Source organism: Lepidochelys kempii, chromosome 1, assembly GCF_965140265.1.
Source record: "Lepidochelys kempii isolate rLepKem1 chromosome 1, rLepKem1.hap2, whole genome shotgun sequence".
NCBI lineage: Eukaryota > Metazoa > Chordata > Testudines > Cheloniidae > Lepidochelys > Lepidochelys kempii.
In genome coordinates this window covers 26634218-26648903 of record NC_133256.1, presented here as the reverse complement: position 1 = coordinate 26648903, position 14686 = coordinate 26634218, and the positions used below count along the sequence as shown (strand labels likewise).

The following is a 14686-nucleotide window of genomic DNA, read 5'->3' as shown; positions in this document are numbered from 1 at the left end:
TGTCATTTCCCAGCTGATGGGGGGCTGGATTCTGCTGTCATTTAAGTCATTAGCAAAGCTCCCACTGACTTTAATAACAGCAGGATTTAGGCCTTAGCCAAGAAATGTCTCTTCTCTTTGTCCTATTTACTGATGCAGGACTGGCTATTTTTTCACTGAGGGCGGAGTCTGAAAAGAGGGTGAGAGTCTGAAGGGAGAGAGCATGTTTCTCTTGGTGCCAGTCTGGGGCATGCTGAGTGCACGTCAGCTTTTGGATCATGTAATCATTCCTATCACTTTGGGAGACCACTGTTATTTCTTCCTTTGGGTTCTTACAACTCAGCAGGAATTCAAAGTGAGCTAATTCACCACAATAGGGCATTTGTATATAAAAAACAAAACAAAACCCCTTAATGCTTTTCCAGTCATAAGACTTTTAATCTTCTATGAGGTGCTTTGCGTTAGTCCTGGTGATCAGAATTATTTTATAATACAACTGCAGAAAATGGCTCTAAACATCCCCGGTCTGGTAGCCACAATTGTGTTCTATGTGATAATGTTGGCAACTGGGATTTGGGCTGCTTGGAAAACCAAAAAGGAGGAGAAGAATGCAAACCGAAGCGAGGTTGCCATGGTGGGAGGCAGAAATATGAACATTTTTGTGGGATTATTCACCACAACTGGTGAGTTTGTTTCTTAATATTAATTCCTGTTCTAGGTTTTAATCTATATTTTAGACCAGTAAGAGTTTCTTAAATTCTGTTGTGTATTCTCCTTATATAATTAACCTAAGGAGCTGTCCTCTACATGTATTTAGTTTCAGTTTTTTTGGCTACAGGAATTGTTCTTCTATGCACCTACTTTAATTTTATTGGCGCTCTTAGTTTGCTCTTTTTTCCAGTAGCACAGGATACTGTGTCAGAAATCCTCCCCCTTCTCTCTCTTATACCCTGGAGGTATTGTCGTCTAGGGGTTAGGGTCACGGGACTAAGTATCATGGTTTCTGTTCTCAACTCCATAACAGACAGTATTTTAGCTACCTCTGTGAAGTGTTTTGACATCTTCAGAAGAAAGCTGCTGTGTAAATGAGGAGTGGTGTTATACAAAATACAAGTGTCTGTCTGCCACTGAAACGCATACAGGCTTCACCATCCCAACCTGTTGAAAATTCTACTCAGTTCTTACACATAAGTGTAATAAAATAAGTTGGGCCCTGTATTCACTAGGAGAAATGACAAATAAGATTGAATATCAGGCAGAATGTCTTCCCATTGAGACTGTGGAACAGCCTCCCAAGTAGAGTGGACCGGATCTCATTGGCGAATACGGATGTTCAAAACTGGACAAAGCCTTAGAAAATAAACTGAAGGGAACATTGCATAGCAGGAACATTGACTATGGCCTGATCCTGCAAGACACTGAGGGGGAGATTTCCAAAGGCACAAAGGGGAGTTAGGCGCCCAACAGTGAACGCCTTGGAAATCTCCCCCAAGCACCTCCTGCAAAGTGTCAAGACTCCTCAGTGCCCATTGCAGTCAATGAAAGGCATCAGTCATTCATACATTTGAGCCTTAAATGACTTAACAGGGTCTTTTCCACCTCTCTGATTGGTTAATAGAACTTCAGCAAATTGATCCAATCATACCTGGAGCAAGTAAACAGAAGGTTCAATAGAACCACCCAGAGGCAGATTTAAAAAAGAGTTACCTGAACTAGGGATAGGAAGGAACCAATTAAAATTTTACTCCCTTGTTTGCCTACCAAGTAGGATGAAAGGAAATGGGAATCCATCTTGCGGGCAGCATTTAAATCTGATTCAAAGTACTACTTCACTGGATAGCACTTCTATAGGGCATTGAAATATTTTGAAGAACTGAAACTGGAAGTTCAGAAATTCAGTGGTCAGGATGTTCTATTCCATTATTTTCACATTTCTTTATCCTGTCCATCACTACTATCAGACTACCTCATCCCTGTTCAGATATAGGGTATCCTAAAATGAGATTTGGCCTCATAACCACATCAGAGACATGAGTGTATAAATGTGTGTATGGTAGTTGTGAGGTTTGTGCCAATGAGTAGGTACTGTTAGGGTACTTAAATTTTCATACCCTTGCTTCTATGGGTTGTGAGAGTTATGTTGCTGTGTAGAAACCTTACCTGTTTCATCACAAAGTTTTTTGTGTATAATGTTTAAGCATCTGATGTTGTGCCTACATTCAGATTATTTGGTGCCTCCTGCTGGGAGAATGTGGGGAGGTGGAGCTGCGTCTGTAGCTGCCAAGACAGGTAAGGCAAAGATCTGTGCTGGGGGACTGGGATCCCTCACAGCTGTGTGAGTGGTCTGACAGCAGAATTTAGACAACCTTCTATGATGGCCATTGCTGATGATTTCAGATATGTAATAAATGATCAGCACTCTCATAGCTGCTTTGTTTCTCAACAAAAGCTTTTATTTTTCAGTCATTTTTTGCTCTTATTCATTAAAGAAATAGTTGGACAATATGCCAAAGTTCTCAGACATGGGTTCCTCAAGGTAGGCATTTAAATTCATATTTAGATACCTAAATAGAAGTGGCCTGATTTTCAGAGGTGCTTAGTGTCATGGTTACTGAACTAATTGCATGTGATACACCTCCTGGTCTCTCCAAGCACACCTTCTAGGTCTGAGAAAGAAGTAATGGCCGTAGTGTGGAAACATGGGTTCTCCCACTCTCAGACCAGGTGCTGGGCTGCAGTTCCTGGTGTATCAGCCACAATCACCAGAGCAGGTCTGACTGCTCAGACTCTGCAGTTCTATTCCTTCTGGGACGAATTAAGGTTGCCAACATTGTATTTCAAAAATAAGGGACTGTTTTCTTAGCACCCATGCCCCACCCTCCTCCCATTATTATCATCATTATTATCTTCATGGTTATTATTAATAATAATGGTAATAATAAGCAGTATTCACCTACATTCACCAGGGGTATTTCTGGCTGCTCTTTGTAGCACTCAGCAACTCCCGATCTTGTTGTGCAGAGATAAAGAAATAAAGGACTGTTGGCAACCCTATGAGGCAATGACAGTGGTAACGACAGTGGTAATGCAGAGGTCTTCCGGGGTACATCAACTCATCTAGAGAAATGTTTCTCAACCTGGGGGGTGCAAACCCTAGGGGGGCGGGTGTCACAGGATAGCTTTAAGGGGGTTGCAAGTGCAGGGCTGACATTAGGGGGGCAAGCAGGGCAATTGCCTGGGGCCCCAAGCCACAGGGGGCCTGGCGAAGCTAAGTTACATGCTTCAGCCCCGGCTGGCAGGGCTCGGGCTTCAGACTCCTGAAAGGGGTACGCTAGTCTGGAAAGACTGAGAAGCACTGATTTAGAACAAAAGTCCTTCAGAGAAAACATCTCTTAAAATACAACAGAGCATACTGCAAGTTCTAGTTCTTCCCTAAGGCTGATGATTCCCTGGAGATGTGAGGCCCAATTCCTTCAGTCTCCTCCAAAGGGCCCGTCTCGGCCAGCCTGTCTGCCGACAAGTGAACCCTCTGCCCATCCCCAGCGCTTTTGATCGCTAGTTCCCAGCCTGGCAAAACAAGGTTTACAGTGGTTTGGGATCACAACAGTGGTGAATTTTCAGCAAGTGCGAATAGCAGGGTTTAGAAGAGCGAACTCACCACTAGAGTGCCCCCTCGTGGTTGGACGTACCAGCTCTCTCCTTATCTAATGCTCCCCACCAACACTTGCTCTGGTCCTACAGCAGTCTGCCTCTTCTCACAACTCGGCCCTCATGCCAGTCCCACCCCTTCCAGAGTAATAAAGTCCAATAAACAACTGTCCAATGTCCTTACAAAAGGTCTTCAGCCCTGACTCTGGGCCCCATGGCCCACACACCCTTCTCTCAGGGCTCTTAGTCACCCGTATCCCTTTCTCAGGAGTTTCACACCACTTTATCAGGGGCTGATAGGGGAACCCAGGGCCGCCCTCTACACTGGTCTCCAGTCCAGGGACCCTAGGACAGGGAGTCAAGGTTCACTCTGCCAGACTTCTTGCTGCTGCTGACTCTTTGGACTTCAAGAAGGCTTGCCTGTCAGCAGGCCTCTCCTACAGCCTCTCTAAGTTCACCCTTCTCTCAGGCCTCCCCTTGGAATCCCACAACAAAATCCATAACTAAATGTAAATCCACTTCTGCCCTCCGCAGGCTTCATGTTTCTCATGTCCTCTTTGATCATCAGATGAACATGTCTCAGGGCTCTCTCCCTGGAAGTCCAGATCCTGCCCTATTATCAGGGCTCCTCACCAGAACTTGCTTCACCCCAGTAGCTGCTCTGTGTCTAACCTAACCTCCCACAAGACTTCTCAGGAGATGATCTCAGGACCCAGCTTTCCCCCTGGGCTTTCTCATCACAACCTCTCTAGTCCCAGAGAGTGACTACAAAGTTCTCCCTGCATCTAGGGTTGCTAACAGTCCCTCATTTCTTCATCTCTCTGCAACAAGCTCAGGAGCTGATGAGTGCTGCAAAAAAGCAGCAAGAAATAACCCCTGACAAATGTAGGTGCGTACTGCTTATTGTCAATAATATCAGGAGGAGAGGGTAGGGCAGGGGTACCAAGAAAACAGTCCCTTATTTTTGAAACACAATGTTGACAATCAGATCTACAGCCCCCTCCACTCGGTAGTTCCCTTTTTTATAGCCACTGCTCAGCTCTTTCACCAGCAGGGCTTCATCATTAATTAAACCTGGCCCACCCTTCTGGTGCAGCCAGCGAGCATAATTGGCCTCTCAGGCACACATTAACCCTTTCATTGCCAGTGTGGTGTACATAATCACATCACACAGGGAAAGCAAGTATTGTAGTAGAAAAAAAGCCAACAGAAAAAAATATCTTGTCGTCTTTTCAGGAAAGAATAGGAAAAAACAGGGAAGATTGAGTTCTGAGCAACTCAGGAAAAGTCAGTTGGTGCAGTAATGCAGGGAGCAGCAGATAATCTCTCAAGAGCAGACAAAGACCAGCTGGTTTGCCTACTGTACTCTGAGGACCAGAGAAAGACTGATATCCCACAACTGGGAGGGGACTCAAAAGGTGCACCCAGATTGCTGGAGGCTGAGGGAGAGGGAGACCAGAACAGCCCCACAGGACTGGAAGATCTTGGAAACAACCTCCTAGAGGATGGGCAGAAGCAGCAAGTTAGCACCATCTAGGCCAAGCTCTCCTCTTCATCAGCAGCTGGCATTGAAAAGGCTGCAGGTTGAAGAGTTAAAGCTGCAGCTTCAAAGAGACAAGTTGCACTTTGAGGCCAAGCAACTTGCAAACTGGGAGCAGCAATGGCAACATGAACAGGAAGAGAAAGTACAGACTGAAAAGGAGCATCAGCATGAACTTGAAATGGAGAAAATGCTCCAGTTGCACCCGGATACTGGAGGTGGGGGCAAACCTCAGATACCAGGGTTCTCAGACTGCATCCTTTCTAAACTGCTGCCTAGCCTCACGATAGGAGGGGGCTGACATGGATGTGTTATTAAATGCTTTTGAGATGAATTGTGAGTTACATTAGATAGCCACCTCACAAGCACAAACTTTCAAAAGTGCCGGGGGGTGCTTGACCCCCCTGCTCTGCCCTTTCCCCCAAGGCCCCACCTCCACCCCGCCTCTTCTTGCACCCACCCCACCTCTTCCCAACCAGTTCCACCCCTTCCCCTGAGCACGCTCCGTCCTCGCTCCTCCCCCATCCTCCCCAGAGCCTCCTGAATGCTGTAAAACAGCTGATCACGGTGGGCGGGAGGTGCAGGAAGGGAGGGGGAGGCACTGATCCGCCGGGCCTGCTGGTGGGCAGGAGGCACTGGAGGGTGGAGTGGAGCTGATGGGGGGCTACCGATGGGTGCTCACCACCCACCATTTTTCCCCATGGGTGCTCCAGTCCCGGAACACCCACGGAGTCAGTGCCTATGGTCACCCATACTTATGGGGAAAGCCCTGTAACCTCTTCTGCAAAAGTTAAACTGACACCCAAATCACTGTAAAAGCTTGAGAAGGTTCAGGGAACCTGACAGTGGTTATACTGCAGGATATGCCTTTTGATCTATTGCTGGGAAATGATTAAACTGGTTTGAACCCAGAAGGCTCAGATGCAAACCCCAATACTGGTAGGGATACTGAGGCATGGCTGAAAGGTGCTGTGAAGACAAACTCAGGTGAGAGAAGGGAAACCAAGGCAGCTAAGGATCATTATCAAAGCTATGGCACCCATCAGAAAGAGGGAAAAGCAGAAAGATAAGTGTAAAATCATTGCTTGGGAGAATGCAGAGGCTGCAACAGCTAAGAAATAGCCTGATTTTCAGAGGCACTGAGCTCCCACTGTTCCTACTGAAGCCAACCAGGCACCAGAAAAGCCCTTTGCCTGCACCACCAGAGTTGGACGGGATGGAAAAATACTGCTTACTGTCATTTACATGCTGAAAGCACCTCAATCCTTTCCTCCTCACTAATCCTCCTAATGGTCCCATACAGGTTAAATAAGAGCAGCAACTGCAGAACCATGCATCACATCAGTGGCCAGCATGAATTACTTATCAAAGAACGGTTTCAGAGTAGCAGCCGTTTTAGTCTGTATCCGCAAAAAGAACAGGAGTACTTGTGGCACCTTAGAGACTAACCAATTTATTTGCGCATAAGCTTTCGTGAGCTACAGCTCACTTCATCGGATGCATACAGTGTAACCTTTCTAGTAGCTAAGTAGTTCCTAAGTGTCTTGCTGAATAGGGATAGACTTAAGTACTTGTGTTTAAGTGCTTTGCTGAACTGAGTGATAGGCACTCAGCATCTCTGAAAACCAGCCAACTTATTTAGGTGCCTAGCTTTAGTGGCCCACACTTTGAAAATTCACTCTGTAACATTATATTCTTGAAGTTCTATCTTTGCTTCTGCTTCATATGTCTTATCTTCTAGCACACAATATGATGGTGGCTCTGAAGTAAAGGAAAACCATATGATTTCTTCTTTTTCTCAATTTCCTCCTGCTTTTCTTTTTTTCCAGCAACTTGGGTTGGAGGTGGCTACATCAATGGGACGTCTGAGATCGTGTACCTCCCTACACGAGGGCTGGCCTGGGTCCTGGCTCCAGTAGGATATGTTCTAGCTTTTATCATTGGTAAAAACAACAATTCGATTCTTAGACGTTTTCATTGCAAAGCAGTTTTAGCAACATGAAAATTTAGCCTTCTTGTTGTTCAGATGCCTGTATTCTGAGTTGTCCAACTCAACTGGGTTGCATAAAAGTGGTTATGAAAGTCAGCAAATGTTGGAGACAGACAGGCACAAACTGGATAGTTCACATTAAAATAACTCTGTTTAGGGGACTTCAAGGATCCTGTTAAACTCCTGGTTTGGCTTAACAACAAACTGAAAGATTCTAGAAATGGGAGAAAATTATTATCATTTAAATCACCAAAATTCATTTTGATTGGTTAATTTTAATGCAATGAGGTTGCTCCCCCTTCTTGGACACTGCTTATTTTGGGGATTGGTAGGGGTGAACTGTACCATCGTGGCTGCCTCTCCCATCGTTTCCTGGGGTTACTCGCACACTGTAGGAACACCCACCTTTACCCTGTTCCTAGGGTTCACGGTATAACCCCACACTCTAGGGCACCCACCCTTACCCTTCCGTGGGCTCAAGGTGTAAACCTTACACTGTGTGGGTTTTCAGGGTGTTTTACCAGTGAAAGAGCCTCAGACAGTAATATCCTTAACTTGTATTTATTAACAATCATCAAAACAAAATGCACATTCTAAGCATACAATGCTCACCACTCCCAGTAATGCAGATGAGCTTTTTCTGCTGGCCAGTCAAGATCAGGTCATCCGGGGGCTCCAGGTTCTGCACGATATGGTTGCCAGGGTGTTGAGGTCTGGCAGCTCTGATCTTGGGCTGTGTCCTGGAGTTGGTTCCCAAGAGTTTCCTTTTGGACCCCAGTTTATATAGTGAATGAAACTTGAGTTCTGCTTAGCTATACCTTAAGCAATCATTTTACTGAAGTATTACAAAATAATTCTTTGACCAATCCTAATACATTGTGAAACAATTCTCCACCCAGTCATGCCCCACCACTTTAGTTGATTTACACCTTGCAAAATTAGTTACGTAACAGACAGAAACAATCAAAGAACCAGACAGAGACCATGCAGATAAACAACAGAGAAGTAGGGACTATCAAGGCAAAACAATAAAGTAGAGATTTCACAACCACAACTGTTGACACAGGATTCCTTGCCAGACAGAATGCTATTAAACAAAGTTTTCTTTAAACATCTTAAGATCTGTTTTTTTATCTGGTGATGGTGGCTACTATTAGGACAGGATATCATCCGTAACAGCCCAATATTATATTATTTTAATGTAATTTAGACAGAATGTGAGGATGTGATGTTCTGCTTCTTGGCTCATGGCTGCTGCTCTCCTATTGTGGCTGCAGAAAAAGGCCTCAGACCTTTCACTGGGGCCTCAGGATCTACCTTGATACTATTGGGCTGTCATCATCCTGATCCTGAAAGGCTACGAGAGCAGACTTGGCCACAGAGAGAACCAGATGAAATTACCACCTCCACCAGTTTAGTCTAAATCCTGACCACCACCACCTGGGTTTTGAGATTTGGGTTCCTGCCATCATCCACCTCCCTCATATGTTATTTTCCCTCTCTATCTTGTTTCTTCTCTGGACTATCTTTCTCATTCTACCTTCTGTCTAATAAGAGTCTGGCATAGCCAGCCAAAACAACTCTACCTTTTGAAACTGCTGTGAGCCTGTGATCAGAGGCAGCTTAACGCAACGGCTTTAGTCAGCCTGACAGAGGTACAAGTTTGCCAGGTCTGAGTGACTGATAAGACCATGTGCTGGACCTGTGTTAGTCTACAAGGGAAGCTACTTGTGAAAGTCAGCATCAGAGACAGAAGCTGCATTTTTTCTCTTTGCTATTCTTGTCTCTCCCCTGTTGTGTGTTTGTCTTATACTTGGTTTCAGTGTTGTAACTGCTTTTCCTTCTTTTTCTATGTTTTTAATAAAAGATTTAAAAATGGTTAATGGTGGTTGTTATAGTGGAAACAAGCCAGCTAAACCTGAATATCTGAACTGCACATAACTATTTAATGTTGTAACACTGAACAAAGGTTTTATTAATATTTTATCCCTTATTGGGCCCCGACACTATCCTATCAGCACACCAGATACCAGAGTCCAAATCAGAATGTGAAGGTTCTACTCATTTGTGCCTGATCCCATTGAAGCCAATGGAAAGACTCTCATTGACTTCAATGATTGTTGGATTAGACCCAGCAACCTATTACTTATGAAGACCTTGCCTTGTTCCCCTCAACTCAGTGACAAAACTCCCATTGACTTCCAAGATGCAAGACCATCATCTTAAATGATTATTATTGAGGTCTTTGCTCAGTACGTACTCAGACACAGTCCTGTTGAAGTCAATGGAAGCTTTCTGCAGGAAGGAATTCAAGACTTTGTCCGTTATCTGTTAGCATTTATATAGCATCGACAGCATGCTTGGCACTTCAGACAGAAAATAGGCCCCTTGCTCTGGGGAGCTTACACTGTAAATAGATGGCCATAATAGATGAAGGAAATGACAAAAGAGGGTGGAACAGCAAGGAGGATAAGCATTCATCTTTGTGATTCCAAGGTTGTCTTTGTTGTCCTCTAATAAGAGAAAGATTAGGGCTTGGTCCACACTACACAGTTAGGTCAATATAGCTATGGAAGTATCTTCACTTAAATTTGACTCGGAGGGAAGTGTGCCACCTACTGCATTTGGTATGAACAGTTCCTTCTACTATCCTGCACTCTCATGCAAAATTAACTCGGCCAGACAAAGATGGGTTTACACATGCTTGAGGGAGCTGAGCTAAGAAATGTGCCTCCCTGTGGTAGGTGGGAGCCTCTTGAGACTATGGTTTGGGTTGCTTGCATTTCTGGAACTGACAGATTCCTTCCGCTGCTTGGGGTATACAAGATTTTGTCCAAAAAAAGAGTTCCTTTCCCCCTCTCTGAGGGCAGGGAGGAACAAAGTAAAGACAAGAAAAAGAAAAAATAGATGCTCAGTCTCTTGGGCAGTCTCTCTGCCACCCCTCTGGGTCCCAGGTTGTCTATAGGCTTTTAATCATCCTGATCAGAGTTAGAATCCTTCCTTAGATGCCCTGCCCCCTTTTGGTGACACCTGATCTGTACCTAGTCCAGGCAGTCTCAGGGCTGTCTCAGTCAGTGACTGTCTCCCTCTTCGCTGATCTATCTCTGTAATCAGCTGTCTGAGGCACTGCAGCTTCCCCAGTTAACTGCCTCTTCCTGTGGCAGGCTTCCCCTTTCCCTCCCCCACCAGGCACAGGAAGCCTTGGAGGTGTATCTAGATAGTGCTGGCCAGGCCCAGTGGAGTTTGTTAGCTTCCTCCTTGATAGGGAAAGGGTGTGCCCCTTCACGTAGCCCACCACTCAAGTTGGGAGGGTGGTCTTGGGGAGGGCTGCCTCCATCTCCGACTTCCCGTGGGAAAAAAAAAACCAGCGTTAGCATGGGCCTTTCCCACCTGGTGTTGCTCCCTGAAGCTATAGTGCTGTAGCACGAGGTACCATCACATCATACACAGTTCAAGTCTTTCATGCTATGGAACCAGCATAGAGGAGCGTGATTCATGATCAAGGAGAAGGGGCTGCCCAGCTGGTAATACCTCAGGGAATCCATGGCCTGCTTAATTGGTAGCACCTCTTTTTCAATAATCGAGTAGCCTTTTCTCTATGGAATAGCTTCAGTGCATCAGCTGGGAGGTGTAGTTAGTCCCTTGAGCTGAGCTGATTTGTATAAGTATAAGTAGGGGCTGTATAAGTAGGGGCATAGCTGTATATAAGCTGTATAAGTAGGGGCATAGCGAGCAGATCGAGGGATGTGATCGTTCCCCTCTATTCGACATTGGTGAGGCCTCATCTGGAGTACTGTGTCCAGTTTTGGGCCCCACACTTCAAGAAGGATGTGGATAAATTGGAGAGAGTCCAGCGAAGGGCAACAAAAATGATTAGGGGACTGGAACACATGAGTTATGAGGAGAGGCTGAGGGAGCTGGGATTGTTTAGCCTGCAGAAGAGAAGAATGAGGGGGGATTTGATAGCTGCTTTCAACTACCTGAAAGGGGGTTCCAAAGAGGATGGCTCTAGACTGTTCTCAATGGTAGCAGATGACAGAACGAGGAGTAATGGTCTCAAGTTGCAGTGGGGGAGGTTTAGATTGGATATTAGGAAAAACTTTTTCACTAAGAGGGTGGTGAAACACTGGAATGCGTTACCTAGGGAGGTGGTAGAATCTCCTTCCTTAGAGGTTTTTAAGGTCAGGCTTGACAAAGCCCTGGCTGGGATTATTTAACTGGGAATTGGTCCTGCTTTGAGCAGGGGGTTGGACTAGATGACCTTCTGGGGTCCCTTCCAACCCTGATATTCTATGATTCTATGATTCTATGATTTCCCTAGGGAAATCCCATGCATCAGAAGAGGTTCAGGAGCTCTAGGTCTGTCACAAAGGTCTATCACTGTAGCTTTCACAGAGTGAAGGGGAACAGCCTCTGGGGAGCTGGTCACATAGTCAACAATTACTAAAATGTACTGGTGCCCCGGTGTGATCCTTTCCGGGGCCCAACTATGTCCATTCCAATTCTTTCAAAGAGTGTCTCAATCAAGGGCAAAGGGACCACAGGGAGCCCCCTTGCTGCTGGACAACTGGCACTCAGGGCAGTAGGAACAGTATTCTCTCACCTCCTGACGCATGCCCAACCAGTAGAATCGAGCTAGTAGTCATGATAGTGTTTTCTGTCTTCCCAGGTGTCCAGCACATGGGAGGCTGTGTTCAGACTGCAATACTGTCCAGTGATACTTGCGTGGCACCACCAGCTGGGCCCTTCTTACCCCATTCGTGGATCTCTTTCAACTCAGTAGAGGTGCTCTTTCTCATGGATACTGCTTGACCCTCTGATGCGCCATTATTTCCCCATTTATAAATGCCAATTGGTCATATGCCCGGACAATTGGCTATGTGTGTACGATTGTTTTTTTGTTCCTGAACAAAATTCCTGCCTTGTAAGAGCACTTCCTTTTCCAGGCTGATAACCTCTTCCTTCTCTGCAGAGATTGACAAGCATGTTGCTTGTGATGTTCCTTCTTCAGGGATCTTCCAATTCCCCAAGGTTTACCAGCCTTGAGAGTCACTCTACAACAACTGAGCCAGAACTCCATTCACTGGGCAGACCCGTACAGTAACAACTTGCCAAAAAATGGCCACTCCTGGCCTTTGATTACAAAGTAGGCCAATTTCTGGGCCAGGACTACACTTATCACCTTAGAACATGTCCACAGGGTCAGCTGGGGTATGTTTTCACATTGCCATGTATACACTGTGAGTGAATTGACTTTCTGGGGGATGTCGTCGCCTACAGCGAATCTTGGAACTCTTTTCCCTTGGATCATCACCAGCACTGTCAACTTGAGGGGTACCATTTTCTGTGTACTGGTTTCTGCAGTCCAGAACCCTGGTCATACTCACATTCATTAAGAGAGAATCCTTTCTTTATGTGTCCTGTCTGTCCAGAAGAGTAGCAAGTTACTCAGGGGCACTGACAGTATCTGTTCTAGCTGGAGGAGAACTTGGCCATGGAGTAGTGGCCGGCCTCTGTTCTGCAGGTCCTGCTTCAGCTGCTTGAGATGACTGATGGTCCCACTGGCAGTGTCATGTCCGAGCTAGACCCCCTTGTTCCTCACAGTCTTCCCATGGTCTAATGGGTGGTCTGATCATCCTGGAGGACATCCCCAAAGGTGGACCCCCCTCAGAGTGGGTGTTACCACTTTGAGGTTGCCTTCACAGGTTTCTCTCAAACCTATCCTGTGTGGCATCAAGGTCTTGATGCATTCTGTCTCTAACAGCCCTTTTGGCCTCTAGAAAACTCTCCATTAACCATACCGTATCTGACAAAGTCCCAGATCATGGTATAGTACCCACTCTCTGCCTTTTGCTGCAACAGCCTTACAAATTATTTGATCACAATTCACTTAGCAACCTGAGCCCCAGACCTTTCTTCTGGGTGGAGCCGCTTCCAACAGTATTCCTTCAAACACTGAGCTACGACCCAGGGTCTAGCCCCCTTGGGAGGGGTTTCAGACCTAAAAGATAAACAGTGAGTTTCCCTGGAAATGTCCAAAAGGCCAGATTTTACCTGTTTATAGTCCTAGTCTGCTCCAAGTCCAAGTTATGGTAGGCTGCCTGTGCTGGTCTTGTCAAGTATAGAGCCAAAAATCAAAGGCCACTGCTCAGGGAGCCACCAGGAAGCTCGTGCTACGTTCTCAAAGTTAATTTAAAAGGCCCCAGCGTCATTGTCTGGCCCCATCTTGTTTAGCTTCATGGGTATTGGTGGGGGTACCCACTATGGCACTACTGTGCCCTGCAGGGACTCCTGAGGAGTGCAGTGTTGGCACAATACATTGTGTCATCTTCTTGTGGAACTCCTGCTGCTGGGTCATCAACTCCCTCAGCAGCAGTTGCAGTTGTGTTGTGTGAATTTGCTCATGGGTGGTCCATTGTTGCTGAGTTGCTTGCTGCTGCTGCATCTCCGCTAGCCACTTACACCACTGTTCAGGTTCCATCTTGTTCAGAGCTACTGAGCTCTGTCTTCCTCCATGGGCTTTTTCTCCCCTTGTATCAGGCATAAGCTGCCCGCATTCTCCAACACTTGTGGTGGATGGAGGCACCTTGAGTCCCCACAGTTTGGGTTGCTTCCATATCTAACACTCACATATGCCCTCTCAATACCATTATGGAAAATCTGAAAAAATTCTGGCTTGGACTCAACTTTAACCTCTTGCCATGTTTGGTTTCTACACACACACAAAACAATGGTTTTCTGTGCTTCTGAACTAGTCTTTCATCTCTATTCGGAAATAAAGTCAATGTAATGATGGGCTTAATGTAAAAACAACAACAACTTGGTAATAGTGACCCATGAATGTTTTGGGGAGGAGAGAGGAAACCATCCAATTTTTATTAGGAAGACATTAGTGAAAGGATATGATATAATGTATATCTCTTAGTTTTAATGCTGACGTCCTCCAGAAAGACAAGATAGTTCTGATCAGGAGATATTCTATGCATAATTAAATGCATAATTTAAATGTATTAAAAATCATAGAACTAACATGAAGTTTGCAGTCACCATATTGTTCACTCTGCCTGTTATATCTCTTTTCCTACCCTGTGTCTGTCTTGTCTATTTAGATTATAAGCTCTTTGGGGCTGGGACTGTCTATTACTCTGTGTCTGTACAGCTCCTAGCACAATGGGGCCCCATTCTTGTTTGGTTAGTAGGCAATAACTAAAATAATAATTTACCTTGTCATTTGATTTTTGCTAGGGGGCCTCTTCTTTGTAAAGCCAATGCGATCCAAAAGCTATGTAACAATGATGGATCCCCTCCAAGAAACCTATGGGAACACTATGGGAACCCTTCTCTTTCTTCCAACATTGATAGGAGATGTATTTTGGTTTGCAGCTATTCTTTCTGCTTTAGGTAAGTATATATCTTATACATATACTCATTCAGAATAGATTTCTTTTTCCCCTTGCATCATGTAGCTTTTTTTAAGAGTCAGTAGTTTCTGGATCCTTTTAGTATTTGTACAGATACACCGAAATTTG

The 14686-nt window shown here is 45.4% G+C and overlaps 1 protein-coding gene across 1 annotated transcript in view; it reads left to right on the top strand.

The window, feature by feature from the left end:
• Nucleotides 1-484: 484 nt before the first annotated feature.
• Nucleotides 485-14686, top strand: part of LOC140905633 (high affinity choline transporter 1-like) — a 32306-nt gene continuing 18104 nt past the window's right edge. The window contains exons 1-3 of the mRNA XM_073329138.1: nucleotides 485-662; nucleotides 6997-7110; nucleotides 14403-14558. Coding sequence (XP_073185239.1) covers nucleotides 485-662; nucleotides 6997-7110; nucleotides 14403-14558 — 448 coding nt within the window. The remainder of the gene's footprint in view (nucleotides 663-6996; nucleotides 7111-14402; nucleotides 14559-14686) is intronic.